Here is a 17,851-nt window from a genome sequence, read left to right as displayed (position 1 = left end):
CCTGAGTGCAGGGCCTGTGTGGCTGCACAGATCACATGCCCCTGAAGCGGGACCCGGCAAGGGCGCAGCCAACTAGGTCACCCTTGCTGGGACCAGCCCGGAGTGCTCAGGACCTGGGGTGCCATCACCCCCGCGGCAAGCCCTAGGCCTCTTTCACTCTCCCTCTGCCCCGTCCCTTCCCCTCAATCCTCCAAGTGCCTCCTAGGTTTGGCTTGAATCTGTCCCCTTTCCAGTCCGCTCTACTGCCCTCACCTCCAAAGCGACCGTCTCCAGTCTCCAAACCCATGCACCCGCTGCCAGTGTCATCTCCATAAAGTGCCGCTCCAGTCCTGTCACCCCCTGTCCAATAACCTTCGATGGCTCCCTCCTGCCCACAGGATAAAATCCAAACCCTGTTGCATAGCTACCATCCCCCCTCCCTTCTGCAGCCCATGTCCCAGCAGCCCCTCCAGCCAGACTCACTGTCCCAGCCCACTTTTCACAGGCCACCAATTTAACCCTCAGTATTCTGGCTGCCAGTGCCCCTACGTGCACTGCCCTCCCCAAATCCTCCTCAGTTCCAGCCTCCCCTATCACAGGCAGCTAGCTGCCCAGGGTAACCCAGACTCTGGCTGTGTTATAACCAGAGCCCTGGCCTGGGCCTTCCCACAAACAAAAATAACTCACGTTTACTGATACAGTTCTTTCTGCATTCATCACCTCATTTAATACCCACAACAACCCTAGAAGTTGGGGTCTTTGATTATCCCCATGTTACCAACTAGGGGACAGAGGCTCGGAGAGGCTAAGGAACTTGCCAAGGGTCACACAGGTAGAAAGAGGCTGAGCATGGAGATCAGCCCAGCCAGTCTAGCCCCCAAGCTTATACTAACTGAGCACCTACTATGCATCATGCCCTGTTCCAGCCAAGGCATGGTGCACACAGAGAACTCTAGCAAGGAGACCGCCTGACACATATAACCAAAGTCAGGTGCCTGCTCAGGCCCAACCCAAAGGATTATGGGAGCACCAATAACAGTATCAGCAAGAACCACACACGTAACATGAGGACACTGCACTGCTTTCTCCTTTAAAGCTCATCATTGCCCGAAGGCAGGTGTTTGGTCCTCAACAGACTTTTGAGGGAACTGAGGCACAGAGAGGTCAAGCATCTAATGTACAGTCACACAGCTAGTAAGTGGCAGCGCCTAGATGAAACTCTGAACCCTGAGGCGCCAAAGCGCTGGTATCTTTCCTCTGTCTACATGGCTAAGAATCTGGTTAGGTTTCGGCCTCCCAAGGAATCAGCTCTGGGGTCACAAAGTCACAGAAGAGGCCAACATTTCCAGGCACAGGGGCTGTGCTGGCAAGATTTCTGCCCCGACCCGCTCACCACACCAGCGTCACCTGGGAGCTCTCTGAGGGCAGCTGAGCCAGGACCTGGTTGAGCCACTGAAGGCACCAGGCTGGGTTCCTGGTGATTAGCTGCGCAGACTCCACAGCAGCCTCTTACCTGATACCCGCCCGCCTGACCTCCGGCCATGAGCACTCGCCAGTTAGTAGTATTCTTTTGACCAGTTAGTATTATTAGCACTATTATCACTGTTGCTTTAATTTAAATCTTTGACATCCAGGGAGCTGTGTCTCTGCAGACAAGGGCATGTCTGTGGGAGGATGGCACCTGGGTGACTGGCCTGAACTCCCGCCTGTGGCTGGTTGGACCAGTGGGCGGCCAGCTCCAGCCGCCCCCAGGGGTCTGCGCTGCTCACTTATCAAGCTGACATCCCACAGGGGGCCGCTGCCCTGCCTGCCCTTCTGGCTCCAGGCCTGCCAACTGGAACCAGACCTGGAGGGTGGGCGGAGGGGCACGTGGGAGGGGGCCGAGCCCTCACCACAGGCCCCTTTGCAGTTCAAAGTGACACACTCAGGCGGCTATCCCTTCAAAGGGCAGACAGCGCCTGCCCTGAGCCCCCAAGGCAAGACAGGAGTAAAGGCAGCCCAGTGAGGGCGGGCCGGCTCGCATCCGAGGGCTGGGCCTGCTCCCCTGTCCCTTGTCGCCTGCCCAGAGCAGGCCGACTATACGACTAGATGCTGCAGTGCAATCCTGGGAAAGTCCCCTCCCCTCTCCGAACCTTCCTGCTGTCATGGAGTATTTGCAAAGCACTCAGAAGGCGCCCAGCAACGGTCATGCTGATGGCGACAATGCTGGTGATGAGTCCCTCTCTGAGAAACACCACCCCAAAGCCAGAGCACCCGAGTGTGATTCCCAACAGCTTCTCTTGGCTGGGTGACCCAGGGCATCACTTAAGTTCTCTGGGCCCTGGTTCCTGCTCTGTAAAGGGAGGCTACGGTGGGATGGAGGTAGGTCCCAGGCACACTCCTCCCCTCGATGCCGAAATCTGCCCTGTCTAATGCCAGGGTACTTGTTCCGCCCAAGTGAGGCCCCAAGAAGGCGTGGTCCCAGTGCTCCCCTAAGCCCAGCCCCTCGAGGCCGAGGACAAGGCTTGGCACCTGGGGATGCTGGCTCCATGATGGTGCAGCTCCCAATGGGCTGTGTGGCTCTGGGTGTGTGGCTTCACCTCTCTGAGCCCCAGTCCTGCCGCCTGGGAACCAGGGTCAAGGACAGAGCTTTTAGGAACCCTCTTCGAGGTCTGGAGGGCCCAGGATAGACATGACAAGTGCCCGGTCGGCGGTAACTCTTGCCAGTGCCCTCTGAAGCGGCGTCACCTCGGGGAAATAAGTGCACCTCCCAGGCCAAACTTCAGGGCAGGCAACATGGGAACTAATTATAATGCCTGCCCTGCGGCAGTGAGAAGATTCAATGAGCTAGGCCAGTGGTCGGCAAACTCATTAGTCAACAGAGCCAAATACCAACGGTACAACGATTGAAATTTCTTTTGAGAGCCAAAATTTTTAAACTTAAACTTCTTCTAACGCCACTCCTTCAAAACGGACTTGCCCAGGCCGTGGTATTTTGTGGGAGAGCCACACGCAAGGGGCCAAAGAGCCGCATGTGGCTCGCGAGCCGCCGTTTGCCGACCAGGGAGCTAGTCCCATCAAACTTTAACCACAGGCAGCATGCAGGGAATACCGGCCATAAATTAGGAGGCATTCATTCAACAGATAACATTGGGCCCCGGTGCCCAGCCTCCACTGGGGCACGGAACTCAGCAAGGGGCCAGAACCGCTGAAAGTTTTCTCCCAACAGAACGCCTGTCCTCCAATCCCAGTTCCGCGTCCTAGCTGTGTGACCCTGGGCAAATCACTCGACTTCTCTGTGCCTCAGCTGTCTTCTCCAAAAGGGAAAACAACAATGGCACCAAGGTCATGGCACAGGTAAAGGGCGGAAGCGCTGGGAGCAGCAGGCGTGACAACCACGTGCACTCACTGAGCACGGGCGGGGATGGTTATCTTCGCTGCTGCTGTCCTGTGCCCTCCGGGCTGGGCCTGCCTGTCAGCAAGCCCCCTGCAGCCAGGCCCCCTTCTGCAGCTCACAAACTTGGGAAGTGTCAGCTCCTGAGAGGCACCCCGAGTTCCCTGCAGAACAGAGGCTCCTGTGGGCTCCCTCCCCGGCTGTTTCCCCAGCAGCTGGAGCCCTTGGAAGAAAGCCCCCAGCCTGCTGGGCTTGTCAAAGCCGGGCCAGCTTGACTAGAACCAGGTTCGGACGGTAATTCTGCGGTCGTAAGAATTATTTTCTTTACATACTGCTATAGAAAGGGGAAGTCCCTGCTCCTTTTTTTTTTTTTTTTTTTAAACCTAAATGAAGACACCATCAAGGGTAAATGTGCTGCTGGAGTTTTTAATAAAAACATGATGGAGGAAAACATTCAAAGCGCAATAATCAGAAGCAATTTGCGTCGTGAGCAGAGATGTGTCATTCCCACCCTCCACCCCCTTGGCTGTGCTCCGTGCGCGGGATCGGCTTTGGGGTTGGCGACTTCAGACCCGTGGCAAAAATAATGAACAGCAGTGCGCTCGGAGATAGCCTGAAAAATATCCCGGGAAAGAAAAACATATGCCAAGGAGTGTGTTGTAAAAGTCATATTTCATGCCTGACTTTAGAGAATGTTAATAAGGATTAGAACCATACTCCAACAGAACAACTATCAGTCAAGGCAAGGTAATTAATTCTGCTTCAGATCTCTGCTTGAGAAAATGAAAGCGGCAAGTGTTGTTTCACAGCGTAGGGATTCCGCCGCACAGAACGACCCAAGAACTTCCCAAGCCGCGTCCTGATCCGGGCTGAAAGGAACCTGGCCGCTGTGGGCAGCTGGAGCTGCTCCGTCACCCTGTAGACTTGGGGGACCTTTTCCAAATCGTAACACTATCAAACTTTTTTTTTTTTTTAATTTCAGGATTGGCTAATAAATATGATTAAGATAACACATCCCAAACCACATGTCCTCAGCTTGGCCTCCCACATGTGGAGGGCAGATGTGTCTTCCATGTACAGATGACCCAGCCGGCTGCTCCCCCGAGGTAGGGACTCTGGAAGGTGGAGCCCCGAGAGGTCCCCCCCACCCACGGCCCCCTCACCCCCTCTCGCTGCAGAGAGGAAGGTCCAAGCCCAGGGTGCCTGGGAGTCAAGACATCAGAAGGATGAAGGGATGGATGATGGGATGTGGCCCTGTGCTCACCTGGCTGTTGTCCCTCAGTGTCCTAATTTAGAAGAGAAAATTCCCAAACCCGCATGTCCCATCAGAAAAGCTCCCAAAATATTTCATCATGGAGGCTTACCTATTTATTACCCCCTCTCAGGAACCACAATCGAAGGACCAAGAATTCTCTTCTCCGTGACCTCAGTCCAGGGAGGACAGAATAGGCCAGAGTGGCAGAGGGTTCGAGAAAGAACTGTGGAGTTGCCAGAGAGAAAACCCCTCATCGGGCAGTGGGCAGACTGGGCTTCCTGCCTCCATTCTGCTGCTGTGCTTTGGGGCAAGTCCTGGCCGTACCTGGGCCTCGTTTTCCCATTTCGACAAGGATCCTGAGGAGCCTTCAGCTGGGCCATTCTAAAGCAGCGGCTGCTGCCCCCTCGCTGGGGTCCCTGAAGGGGGTTCCTGGGCGCCATGGAGAAAGCCGGGACCTGAGGAGAGGCCCGAGAGGCCTGGGCCTGTGGGTATCAGCAGCCAGCAGGCTCCAGCTCTAGGAAGAGGGGGCAGCGGGCTCAGAGGCCAGTGTAGGCATCGAGGCCAAAGGTACGAGTGAGCCTCCTTCTTATCATTCCCTTGGGCCAGGAGCAAGAAAGGAGAAGAGCCCCTCAGTTAGCCCAGGCCAGGCAGCAGGGCTCCGGGAGGCAGAGAGGGGAAGGCTCCCACCAAGTGGTAGAATGAATGAATGAATGAATGAATGAATGTGAGAGGGCATGGGGGCTCCCCTAACCCAGCAGAGCAGGCAGGCTGAAGGCTGGAGCCTCCTGAGAAGAACAAGGCTATGGAGGGCCCCTGGGGGAGGGGCGCTATGGCCAGGATGAGCCCAGCTGCCTCCTGGGCAGGGGTGGGGTACACAAGGCCACTTGGCAGCGGCTGGAGGGTCTCCTGCCCACCAGTCGGGCTGTGCTCCGAGGCTGCCAGGGCAGACCAGAGGGCCAGGCTCCTCCTGAGCTGGAGGGGCGCAGACCTCAGTGGAGGAACTCGGTGCCTGGCCTCCTGGCCTCCCCCTTCAGCTGCGGCCCACTGGGCATTGACTGCTGCGGCCCGGCCCCTGCTACTCGGGCCTCGGTCTCCCCTGAAGACCCCAGCTCTCTCCCTGCCCAGGAGCCCGGGCTGGCGGGCAGACGCTGCGAGCCCTGGCCGGCAGGGCTGATATGAACCATCTGCGTTGTCTTAGGCCGCCCCTCTGCCCACTGTCCCTCTGAACTCGGCCGGTTCCCGCGGGCCGTTTGATGCCTCGCAGGGTCACAGACCCCCGCACACAAATCACCGCCGCGGGGCTGGGGGTGGGGCGGAGGCGCTGAAACCTAATCCGCAAAAAGTTTGCTCCGCCGCAGGCTCGCCCCTTCCCTTGCTCACTGCTCCCCCCCCACCCCTTTCCAAACAAGGCTTATTTTTCTTGCCCCAAAAAACAAAGTTGGTATCAAGTGTTTCGAGGGAGAAAGTCTCTCCCCCGCCCCCGGCCTGGGAGGCAGGGCCGGGGCTGTTGGCCGAGCCCGGGATGGCAGAGGGGGCTCCGGGAGAGGAGAGGACAGGACGGGCGGGAGGTGAGCTCCAGATCCCGGCCCCTGGGCCGGCCCCTTCCCAGCTCCGGTCTGTCCCTGCCCAGGGTCCCTGACTCTACCCTTTCCCCCGAGCGGTCCTCCGCCCCAGACGGGCTCTCTCCGTAGGGGCTCTGGGTCCCGGCGCGGCCAGAGATGGAAGCATCACTTCCGGCCCCTTCTCCCTCCCCATAAAACAGCCCTCGCCTGTCGCTTTTACGAGGTGACACCCAGCTCTCGGCCCGATTCTCCCCGCGCCGGAGCTGGGGCTCGGGAGGGAGGAGACTGCGCGCAGCCAGGCGTCTCCAGAGCACGCCCAGGGCGCCCCGGGGTCCCCGGCGGCTGCCCCCGAGCCCAGCCCCGAGCCCAAGAGCTTTCCCAGCCGGCCCAGGAGCCGGGGGTGTCGGAGGCGAATTCCCCAGAAGCACCCGCTCCGGCCCCGCTCCTTCCGGGCCTTCCGTCTAAGACCCTCGGAGCCAGCCCCGACGTGGCCAGCCCGGCCCTTCGGAGGGGCGCACGGCGGCGGTGCGGGGACGCCTTGGCGGAGTGCTGGTTTTGCTTTTGGTTCTTTCAGCCGGCGCAGCGACCCGGAACCGCGCGCGGCGGCTTCTCCGAAGCCCCGGGTTCCCCGCTGCGGCTGAAGCCCGCGCCCGCAGCGCCCGCTCCGCTGGCTGGAGGCGCTGCCGTCCCTGCCCGCAGCCTGGCTCGGGCCGGGCGGCCACGTCGAGGGGCCGGGCAGCGCACCGGCTGGGTCCGCGCGGCCTGGGCGCAGCAGGGAAGGTCCGACACGGCGGGACCGGGGTAGCGAAGGCGGTGGCGGTGGCGAGAATAAAGGCGCCCCGGCCGCCAGCGGAGAAGCGGGTTTCCTGGGGGTGGGGATGGGGGGGGGGATGGGGGTTGAACAAAGGAAGTCGCCCTCAGAAGAAACGGGCCGAGCGAGCAGCGGACGGGTCAGCCTCCCAGACTCGCAGGAGCACCCGCGTAGGAACCTTGGTCCCGGCGACCCAGCAACATCTGCCCCGCGGACGACCCCAGCCGGGCATCTCCAGGGAGCCTCTTGATTTCTGTCAATCCCGCTCCAAAGGGGATGGGGGGTGTGTGTGCACCCCCAGTCCTTCCTTTCCTGGGAAGAGGGAACAGAGCAGGCTGTGCTCTCCCTCACTGGACGCAACATTTAAATGAATTAATCCATTAAAATAAGTCCCCCCCCCCAAAAAAACCCCAGAATCCTCTGTTGGTGGGGCCGTTGCCCCCATTTCCCAGAAGCTGACCATTGAGGCCCCCGCAAAGCAACCCCTTCTCCCACCCCTGCTGCCATGCTTGACCGGCTCGGGAGACCCCTGCGCCGGGGCGCAAGGGCCGGAGCCCCCTCCTCCTGCCCTCGGAAGGGGTGGAGGGGACACGGTTGTAAGGTGCTCGCCTTCTTTTCTCTGCTTGACATGAATGAGGGGATTAGGACGGCAAGTTTCCGTCGCTCGCTCGGCGGGACAAAGGGCCCCGCGGTTGGAGCGGCGCAGCCTCTGATTAAACGACAGAGCCCTGTCACTCAGCACCCTCCTAGGTACTTGTGTTCGTGACATAATCTTATTAGAAGATAAAACCGGTGAAATCCCTTTCATAATGAAAAGTTACATTTAATGGCCGGACTCGCCCCCCACCCCACCCCGACCCTGCCCGCCTTCCCCCCGTTGCTGTTGGATATGGCTGGCCTGTAATTGGCATTTAAAGCGCCAAGTCCGGGAGAAAAAAAAAAACGGGGTTTAGGTTTTTGTAATCCCCCTAAACTGTCTTTGTTCGAAATCTCCACAGATACAAGTCTGTTAAGAGTAAATATTTGTGGATTGATACAACCACGTTCTCCCCCTGCAAACCGAACCTGGAAAAATTCCGCCCTCCCGCCGCGCCGGGGGCCGGGGCTCGGCCGGGGCGCAGGGGGTGGGGGCCGGGGGCGCGAGCCTCCGCCCCGAGAACTCGGCTTTCCGGCCGCCTGGCCGCCTCCGGGAGCCGGGGGACTTTGCACATTTCTCAGGCGGGGAAAAAGGTCTTAGACTCTTTTTTTTTTTTTTTCAATTTTCTGTTCCCTCAATAAACAAACCTCCCGAACTCGCCGCTTTTGGGCCTGCCCGAGGGGGTCGGCGGGAGGGCTTGGGGAGGGGCGCCGGCTTCGCTCCATTCCCAACGAAAACGCGAACCCCTCCCGCCAGCCTCACTCCCGCTCAGGAGGGGTAAGTGGCTCCGAGGGGACCCGCTCCTCCTGCGCTGTGGGAGGCCCCGCCCGCAGGACGCCCCAAGTCCAGCCCAGGGGAACCCCCCGGAGCCGCCATGGGCCCCCGCAACGCGGAGGAGCACGGAGGCTGCCGCGGGGCCCCGGACCCCGGCTCCAGCCCAGCCCGTCCCGTCCCGGGATCGGGTTCCTCCATAAATCAGCGGCTGGGTGAAAGGGCTGCGCTTTAGAAAGGGCAGGACCGTGTGCGCGTATTAGAGCGCGCGGTTCCCAAATCCGGGCTAAACCCCTGGTGACACCGAAATTCATCAACCGCTGCAGGCGCCCGCGGCTTGGCGGAGGGGCCGGGAGCCTCGGAGCCCTTGCACCGCACTGTCCCCTCGTGGGGGGAAGAAGACCAGGGGGCAGGACCCCTCGGAGAGGTGGGCCTGGAGGAGGGCACGGGTGGAGACCGCTGAGAGCCGCCTCTGCCCGCACGCACGCCAGGGCCTGGAAGGAAGCTCTCCCGCCGGGAGAAAGGCAGTTATTCTAACCTTTTCCCTACTCTCGCAAAGGCTACCCCTACAGGGCATTCTGGCGCAAAGAGGGCGGTGACCCCTACCCCAACCCTCCCAGCCCTTGGACAGCTATCCCCCCACACCCTCCGGGTTGGGCGCTCTAGGGAGCATCCCAACCGTCCAGAGCGGAAATCTGGGCCTTGGGGAAGGCCAGAACAGGAGGATGTAGGGATGCGACCAGCTCTGAGAGTTGGACTTTCCTTGGGGGCAGGGGCAGGAGGGGGGGTCTGCTACAGAGTAACTGTGGACCTGGGGGGAGTCATTCACTCCTTAGCCTCGGTTTCCTCTCCTCCACGTGGAGCTAGAGCGATAAAGGTCAATACACATCACAGGCGCTCAACAAAGGCCAGGTCCTTTTCCTTCGGGACGCACTGCTGGGGGCTGCTCCTGTGGGGGTCGGGAAGGCTCCGCTCCCCCGGGGTTCACATCTACACTGGCCGCGTTCAAGAGTCTGTTGGAGAAAAACGAGACCTACGGTGCCTCAGTCAGTCGTCCTGGAGGGCAGTCCACGCACTGCCTGCCTCCAAGGACCAGTTTGTGACAGCCAGCCTCTCCCCATTCCCTTTCCAAAGGAACCTTTCAAAACACAGGCCCCAGGCCTGGCTGGGGAGCAGGAGGGTGGGCGAGGTCCCTCGGGGCAGCCTGTCTTGGAGGCCCCACGCGCTAGGCCTCCCACGCAAGGTAGACAATGCATTCCTGCCAGGCAGGGCGTCTCCGGCTCACGTCCCTGGCAGGCCCGGCGGGCAGGAAGGAAACATACATTGACTGAATGCCCAATGCAGGCTGGCACCTTTGCGTTTGTTTCACTTTATCCGCAGAGACGTGCTCACTTTATCCTGTGAGATGGACGCGGTCACCCCTATTTCACAGAGGAGAAAACTGAGGCTCCAGGAGAGCCATCTGCCCTTCCCTAAAGGCCACTGGACTGTGTCCCTGGAGCCAGTGCGGGTCTCCATCCCCGACCTGTCATTGCGATCTGGCTCTTTCCTTTGAGAAAAGTGTGCCCCGCGGAGGGGGACCTCCATTCCGAGGAGGTGTCCGCAGGGCACTGTAGTCCTCTCCATCCCCGCAGGCTCCGGCAGCTCCAGGCCGGGGCGGGCTCCCACACCCTGACAGCCCCGTAACTATGGCAATTCAGGAGTCACATGACAAGTCGCCGAGTCCCCGAGGAAAGTAAGAGGCAGGAGAAGGGGAACTGCAGTCACACCCGCTCCAGCTTGCCCCGGCCCAGTGCCGCTCCTCCTCTCCCATCACTGCTGCTGCAGCGCGGGGCAGAGGCACCTGGGGGCGGGGAGGCGGCTGGCTGCGCTGTGTCCTTGCTTGCGTGCTCGCTCGGCTTTCTGCATCTACCCCGAAGCTCTGTGTGCTCCCCACTTCCACCAGCCCTGGGGGGGGCACCTCTGTTGCTCTGGGAAGCCCTCAAAACCCTCCCCGGCTGGTGACCCGCCTCGCAGTTCCCAGGGAAACCTCCTACAGCACAGGCCGGCCAGGAAGCCAACGTCTTTGTTTCTCCTGGAACTGGACTCCAGGAACCGGGTTTTTCCTCCAGCGACACTTCCCCCAGTTCACCAAGCGCGGGGCCAGCCAGGTGCTCTGCCATCAGCCAGCACTCTGGGTCCAGGCCTGTCTGAGCCCGGCTCCCGATGGAGACAAAGCCCCCCTGCACTCACACATCCTCCTCCGGACCCCACACTGCCCCGAACCCCCTTCAGGGCCCCAGGGTCCCCCGGGCAGGTCCAGCAGCTGCCAGTCAAGAAGCTGAACAGAGACGGATAGAATCCCGCCCCGGGAGTAACAAAGGAAGGGCCGGGGAGACATTTATTTGTACTGGTCAGGAGACGCAGAGGCACAGGGCAGCGAGGGAGTGCTGTCAGCCAGGCCTGAAACCCAAGAAAGTTGCCATTCCGAGCACAGTGGCCCCTTATACCCACCACTCCACCACGCAGCGGTAGTTAAAGCAAACACAGGCCCTTCACTGCCCCGTCAGTTACACCTTCCCCCCAAAATTACACAAACTTTGAAAGATTTTTTGGAGAGAAGATGGATGCTTCAGGAGACTTGAGGTCAAGGCTAGGCTGTTTAAAGTATATTATTAACAAATAAACATTTACTGCAAAAAAAAAAAAAAAAGGAGAAAAACCCTATAGGCCACCGGGGAACCAAATCATGTTGCTTTTGGCTTCAAATGACAGGAGACATTTTATGACATGAATGGAGAACACCAGCCGGCCGATGAAATGGCAAACGGCTGCCACTTTGCTTCCTCTGCCTTGTGAATCAACTTTTTCAAATATGGTTTTCAGCCTGGCCCTCCCCTCGCTGCCACCGCCTCCTCACCCTGACTGCGGGGGCAATGCATATATATAATTTTGGTTTTGCTCTTAGCTGCCATCAGCACAGAATCTAGGGGTTGGAGAGGGCTGGGCCAGTTAGAGAGCCAAGGGCCTCGGGTCCTCCTGCACCCCCCATTGACTGACAGCTCGCCCAGGCTCCGCCAAGGAGCTGCCCATCCCTCTCTTCCTCCCTCCCCCGAAGCTGAAGCCTGACTGTGGTGTCCAACAAATTGGGAGTTATAACTCATGTCGTTGAGAGGATCCTCCAGTCCTCGGCCTAACTAATGCCAAAGTAGGACCTGGTGGCTCTCCCCCTCCCGCTTCTTGTTTTAAAAAACCTCACAGCCACAGGAGGGAGGAAGGTCTCTGCGGAGGCACTGCCTTCCCATCATGGACCACAAAACCTCCCTGGCCTGGCGTCTCACCTCTTCTTTCTGAAAATCGCACAGACCCCTGGATCTCTCCTCCGTACACCCCCTCTTCTGAATCCCACCCCCCAGCCTCAGAGATGTTGGTTGAGCTTTATTTTCTGTCACGTGAATCACAAAAACAGCAAGCATGACCATTTTTCTAAATAGGAGGTAATAATGAATCTGCTTTTCCAGGCTGGACCCTGGAGATTCCCATTGTTCCCCAGTGGAAAGGTCTTTGCTCTGGTCCTACGTCCACCCACCACAGCGCCCAGGAAGAAACTGGCCAGCACGCCAGCCAGCCCCACCCTGCTGCCTGCCCTTCCCGATGGTGCCCAGTTGGCATCTGTTCTCACCCCGAGACTATCAGAAGTTTTTCTGTCGCCCTGGAGGTGCGGGAGCGGATACAGGATCCCATGGAATACAGAGCAATCACTGAAGCCCCCCCCACCCGGGTGCCCTGTGTAATCCTCACACCTCCCTAGGAAATGACATCATCACCCCTAGTTTGAGGGTGGAGAACCCAGGGCTCAGAGGTGGGCAGCCCCCTGGCTCAGATCACACAGCTGCCGAGAGCTGGGGCTGGGGGTGAAGCCAGGTCTGCCTCAGAGTCGAAAGCTCTTTTCCTCAGAACCCCACACTGTCCCAGGCAAAGGGACCGGTTCCCCCAGCGGTGTCCCCCACCCAAATCTTCCCTGCAAGCCTCGGATTCCAGCTGCACTTTTCCCCGTGGGCAGTCCGGTGTGTGCATTCCCCGCCACGCTGATGGTGGGAATAGTAACAACAATAATTTCCAGGCAACAAGATGCCAGGTCCTCTGGGGCACATTATCTCGAATCCTTATAAGAATCCTTTCCCCCAGGTGGGCATGCCCCCATTTTACAGAGGAGGCTCAGGGAGGTGCCAGGGCAGTGTGGCCCTTAGCCTGGCTCCAGTGGGCAGGGAGGGAGGGAGAGAGGGAGCTGAGGGTCACCAATCACATACCCCAGAGGAGAGCCTCTCAGCTCGCTTCCCCCACTCGAGAGAGAGAGAAAAAAAAGCGGCAAACAAATTAGGCTACGCGGGCCCAGAGCCTGGGGAATACAGGGTGAGCCAGGAGTCAGCTGTGAATAATGCCTCCGTTCAGCAGCAGACGACTGCAGCCTCGCGAAGGCCGTTGCTTCCCCTTCCGCCTGCAGCCAAGGTGCTGGGGTTAAATGGAGAGGTGCCCTCCCAGGGGCCACAGGGGCCGGTCCCCAGGCTTTGGGCTGGCGGGGTGAGCCCTGCAGCCCTCAGATCCCCAAGGAGAGCACTACGGAGGCCGTTTTATAAGGCAAAGCGCTGGCCTTCCTTCCAAGGAGATCCATTTCCAGGACAGGCCCTCACCCCCGGCTGGGGGCAGGGTGTCTGCAGCCCCGAATGAGTGGGGGACCATGCCAGCTGGAGTACCCACCGGCGGAGGGGTCCTGCTGGGAGCTGGCACCCTGCAGGAGGGCCTGTGGGAGGCCTCGCACGCTGGGAAACGCAGCAGCAGCCAGAAAGGACTGGGGCCGGCTTTGCTCTCCCCTGCACCGCACCCGGCTCTGCCGCGGCCGGTGCTCCGAGGGGAGGTGAGCTCCCAGGAAGGCCTTGCCCGGTGTAAACACTTCCCAGGAAAGGAATGTGCTGGGAAGAGTGGGGCTGGGCCACGGGAGCTTCACGCAGCCAGCTGGGGTAAATTTAAAAAAAAAAAATCACCCGGGACTCTGACGGCTTTTGTGAAACTCAATCAAACCCTCGCTGCCCCCCTCCTGCCGAGGTTGGCGCATCCTACCTGGGCCAGCGAGAGGCGAGGGCGCCCGGGCAGGCCCCGCTGGCGGAAGGGCGCCCAGCCCCGGGGGCCGAGGTGGGCGCGCGGCGGGCGGGAGCCCCGCGTCTTTCCGCGCACGCAGGCTCCCGCTGGCACCGACGGATCTCGGGGTCCCCAGACCTGGGAGCTGTCTTACAAGCGATTAGACTCCATTTTGTGACAGATTTTTGGACTCTCCCGCCAAACCCTCCCCCGTCCCGGGGCCTCCTCCAGGAATTCGCCACCTCCTCAGGATAGAAAGAAACCCTTTCCAGACGAGCGACAGAAGGCAAGAAAGGAGTTACATAATTCTGTGTGGCCAAGCCGCCAAGGAAAAAAAATGGGGGGCGCTATGCTGTCACTTTCTCATGTGTCCTCGGGTGGAGGAAGGAGAGGGGGTTCCTGATTTGGGGTTTGGAGGCGCATCTCCTCCGGGTTTCTAGCTGGATTTTTCTGTCCGCAGGGCTCGGGCTGCCCAGCGGCCAGAGCCTCAGGCACAGGAGAACAATCCGATGCTTTTGTTTTTTCCCTTAAATAAGCAGGACCTCTCCCCCCAAAAAACACACAGGAGAAAAAGGAGACTTTCGAGTTCTGCATGAAAATGCCAAATGCCGCGGGGCCCCGCTCTTTCTGCCCGTGCTGGGCGTGCCGGCGGATTTTTATCAAATGCTATTAAATTCGCCCGAGTGTCGATCAATTACCCCCGTGGTGCGTAAAATAATGCTGCTCTTCTGGGCGTCCGGGAGCTTTGAAGACCAGCCGAGTGGAGGAAAAGAGCTTAAGAAAAATAGCCACGTCTTTCCAAGCCCCGAGCCCGCGCGTTTCCCTGAAGTTGCAGTGGTGGGGGGTTCCTCATTTCCCAACGCTGCTGACGCACGGACCAGACAAACCCGGGAAGGCACGTTTGTGCGCCCACTTGCCCGGATTCTCGTCTGAAAGCATTTACGCACAGATGCAATAAATATGCCTCTGCGATCCTCAAAGGAAAAATAAATAAATAAATCGTGAAATGTGTTTTTATTGTGAAAAGAACACTGCTTCCCAGTGAGCCCCTGCTTGCCTGGCTGCGCTGGCTCCCTCCTGAGAAACGCCGAAGCGAGACCGGCGCCCGGGAATCCGTCCCCAGGAGTGTCTCGCTAACAAGCCTTGCTCAGCCCCCAAACAGCCCACCTGGAGCGGATACCTAAATCGGCGGTGCTGGAAGAAAGAGGGGGTGAGAGAGGAGGGGGCACCTGGAGGGGATGGATGGTGCCCACCTGGAGGCTGCTGCCCTGCGGAACCCAGACTGAGATTCGCCCCATTCCAAAACGGACTTGCAAACACACCCCGACGGCACCGGAGAAGAAAGCTCTCAGGCGCCCCTTTCCTTTTTAAGACAAATACACGTTTGACAAAGCCGGCGCAAATGTTCAATTGTTTTGTAAAACGAGGGGGTGGGTCACTCCGCTCGAAGGGGGAACATCCAGATCAGATTCTGTGACTTTACAGTCCTGTGCTCTGAAGAACGAGGGGTACCCTCTCCTTGTTTTAAGAAGCAGCTCCCTAAACGATGGGGGGGGGGGGAGGAGGAGGGAAAGAGTGGGGGTAGAATGAGCAGCTTTGCACGAGAGGTTGGAGAGGTTTTACACATGTTCCAATATATTAAAAATTTTCAAAAACCTGCTCAAACGCCTCGGAGGCCCATTTGCAGCTTCGCGAGCCTCCTGCCCCCAGGTGTGGAGTGGTCCAGGCCGGTGGCTGAGCTGAGTGGGAAGTGGCACTGCCCGAGTCTAGCTGGGGTTGGGCAGGCAGACCAAGTGAGGGCTGCAGGGAGGCAGGCCTGTGGGTGGGCTGGAGACTGGCGAGCCTTGCCGAGGGGCTGCTCCCAGGCCGGCCCAAAGCCGCCAACCGCATTTACCCCAAACCACTTTCCCCGTTTTATTTGTGCTGCCCTATGCCTGCCTGTGGCTGAGCTGCCTGGTGGCCTCACCTTCTGCTGGGGCTAGAATCCCATCAGTCCAGGGCACGGCGCAAAAGGGGTCCTCAGCATTGTGCCTCATCGGGGGTGCTCCAGACAGAGGGGGAGGCCTCGGCTGGGCTCTGGGAAGAGCTGGCTCTCTGAATCTGGCTCCAGCTCCTGCCCGAGAACCCCCAGCCCACAAGAAGAGCAGGGCACAAAAGCCAGCTCTTGCTAGGCCCCCAGACCCGGGGAGCAGAGCCAGAGCAGGCCCTAGGATGGGGCTCAGCCAGAGCCTTTCAGAGCCGAAGCCGATGCCCTCTGGAGGGCTTTGACTTCAGCCAAGTAGTTGGAGGAGCAGGCCAGCCGCTCCGGGGTTCATCAGGGCCTGGGTTTAGAGACAGTCTCTGGGCAGAGCAGGTAGGCTTTTCCCAGAGCACACGCAGCCCCTCTGAGCCCCACAGCACCCGAGCAGCCTGCCCACCCTGCAGCCCCAGCAGCTCCTCTGAGCCCCACACCACCCGAGCAGCCTGCCCACCCTGCAGCCCCATTGGAAAGAGTTTTCCAGGCCTCACTAGAAAGTTGTCGCAGGCACCCACTTGCCTCTGCAATGCTGCCCTGGGGATCCCCACACCCCTCTTTTGGCTGTTGCGCCTCTCTGCCTCCCTCTCAATCATACTGCCAGGCACAAAACCCAAATGGAAGGGGGGGAAAAGCCACGTCTCTTATCTGTCCCAAGCCCCATGCCAGACAGATCCACAGCCTCAGCTAAAAACAAAAGTCAGCAGGTAGAGCTCAACCCACAACCTCTGGCCTCAACCCCTGGAGCTACACCAGGGCAGAGCGGGCTGATTCGGGCAGTTCCCCACCCCCATGGGGAGCCCCAGATTGCGGTTTGCCACCTCCTGAGGTCCTCTTCCTAGACACCTTCTCCAACCAACAAAAATTATAAGTGCAAAATCCCCCCATGGAACGGTTCTGGGGACGGTGGACATCCTTTTCTCTCCATCGGGGACTAAAAATGCAGCAGGGCTCATGGCAGGAAGCGGGTATGGGGGGGCTGCTCAGGCAGCTCAGCACCCCTGCACCCCACCTCCTTGCTCCAGGAATCCCAAACCTCCACACACCCTGCCTCTGAGCTGGAGAAGCACACCACTCGGGCCTCCCCCCCTAAAGCACTGCTTTCGTTTAGAAATCAATTCTTGGTCCCCACTTCGGGCCTCCCAGGACTGTGACATCGATCCCCCAGTCGGCCCAGGGCCTTGTCCTGCACCCCAACTCAGCGGTCCAGCGCTGGTTTTCCGGACAAAGGACGGGCAACTAGGAGCTGCCAGGAGGCTGCCTGAGGCTCCGGGCCACCCCACCAGTGTCGGCCCGGCTGGGATGGTTCGCCCCTGCGGGAGACGCGCAGCCCGCGGAGCCCTCGGAGTGGATGGGCCCAGCGGCGCACAGAGGCGGCAGGGGGGACGCGGGCCCGGCCTGGCGGTGGGGGCGGCCGGGCTCGGGTGCCGGGCGGCGGGGAAGGAGGAGGACGAGAGGCGCTTACTGTTGGTAGTCTTGTTTGCAGTACAGTTTCCGATCCCGGAAGTAGCAGCTGGTGGTGAGGGCTTGCTGACACGCCGCGCACTGCAAACACTCCTCGTGCCAGGACGACTCGTTGACTCGCATCAGGAAGCGGTCGGAGATGGGCCGCTGGCAGCCCTCGCAGACGGCGGGATGCGGGCAGTCGGAGCCTGCAGCGCACAGGACGAGAGCCGGGCCGTCAGCGCCGGCCAGCCCGACCCCGGCGTCCCGGCCGCTGGGTCCCCGCAGCCCCGGCGCCAAGGGCGAGGGCAGCCCCGGAGCGCCGCCCGCCGCCAGCGCTCCCCGGGCCGCCGCGCAAGGGCCGGCGGCAGCCTCAGCTATTCCTCCTGATCCGCAGACTCGGGCGCGGAGTGTCCGCAGGCCTCGGGGCTGGGCCGGGCGCTGCGCTCTACCCTTCTCCGGAGATCCAGCGCTTGGGATGAACACGTATGAGAACGAGCGCGGCGCGGGGCAGCCGGGTGGGACCCGCACGGGCGACGGGAGGCTGGGGGCTCGCTGGCTTATACGCCCTACGGTGGCATTCGTGGTCTTCTGTCCCCAATTTTCCCCAAATCACAAGATTTGGGGGGGCTCGGGAGACACTGTTCCTATAGAAGCTCCGCTCCCCAAATGACCTGGCACTACTTTAGAGCTTGCCAAGGTGACTACTCGTGTCCTCCATCACCCCTGCCACCCACCTCCTACCTCCCGTCCAGAGTGGCATCTCCGGATTCGAGGCCCGAAGAAGATGGAGGTGGGGTGGGTGGGGGCTGGAGCTGCCGGTCCTCCCTCCTCCCAGGTGATGTCCCTGCATCCCTGTCCCCGCAGGACGCCTGTCTAGCCTGCGGCCCC

General features: G+C 60.1%; 1 protein-coding gene across 2 annotated transcripts in view; it reads right to left on the bottom strand.

Moving 5' to 3' along the window:
• Nucleotides 1-17,851, bottom strand: part of LMX1B (LIM homeobox transcription factor 1 beta) — a 75,156-nt gene that overhangs the window by 57,014 nt on the left and 291 nt on the right. For both annotated transcript variants that reach the window (XM_008155311.3, XM_008155312.3), the window contains exon 2: nt 16,983-17,169. In XM_008155311.3, the coding sequence (XP_008153533.1) occupies nt 16,983-17,169 (187 nt within the window). The remainder of the gene's footprint in view (nt 1-16,982; nt 17,170-17,851) is intronic.

The sequence above is a fragment of the Eptesicus fuscus genome, chromosome 15 (assembly GCF_027574615.1).
Source record: "Eptesicus fuscus isolate TK198812 chromosome 15, DD_ASM_mEF_20220401, whole genome shotgun sequence".
NCBI classification, from domain to species: Eukaryota; Metazoa; Chordata; class Mammalia; order Chiroptera; family Vespertilionidae; genus Eptesicus; species Eptesicus fuscus.
The sequence above is the reverse complement of the archived record's forward strand: the minus strand, read 5'-3'. Positions and strand labels throughout refer to the sequence as shown.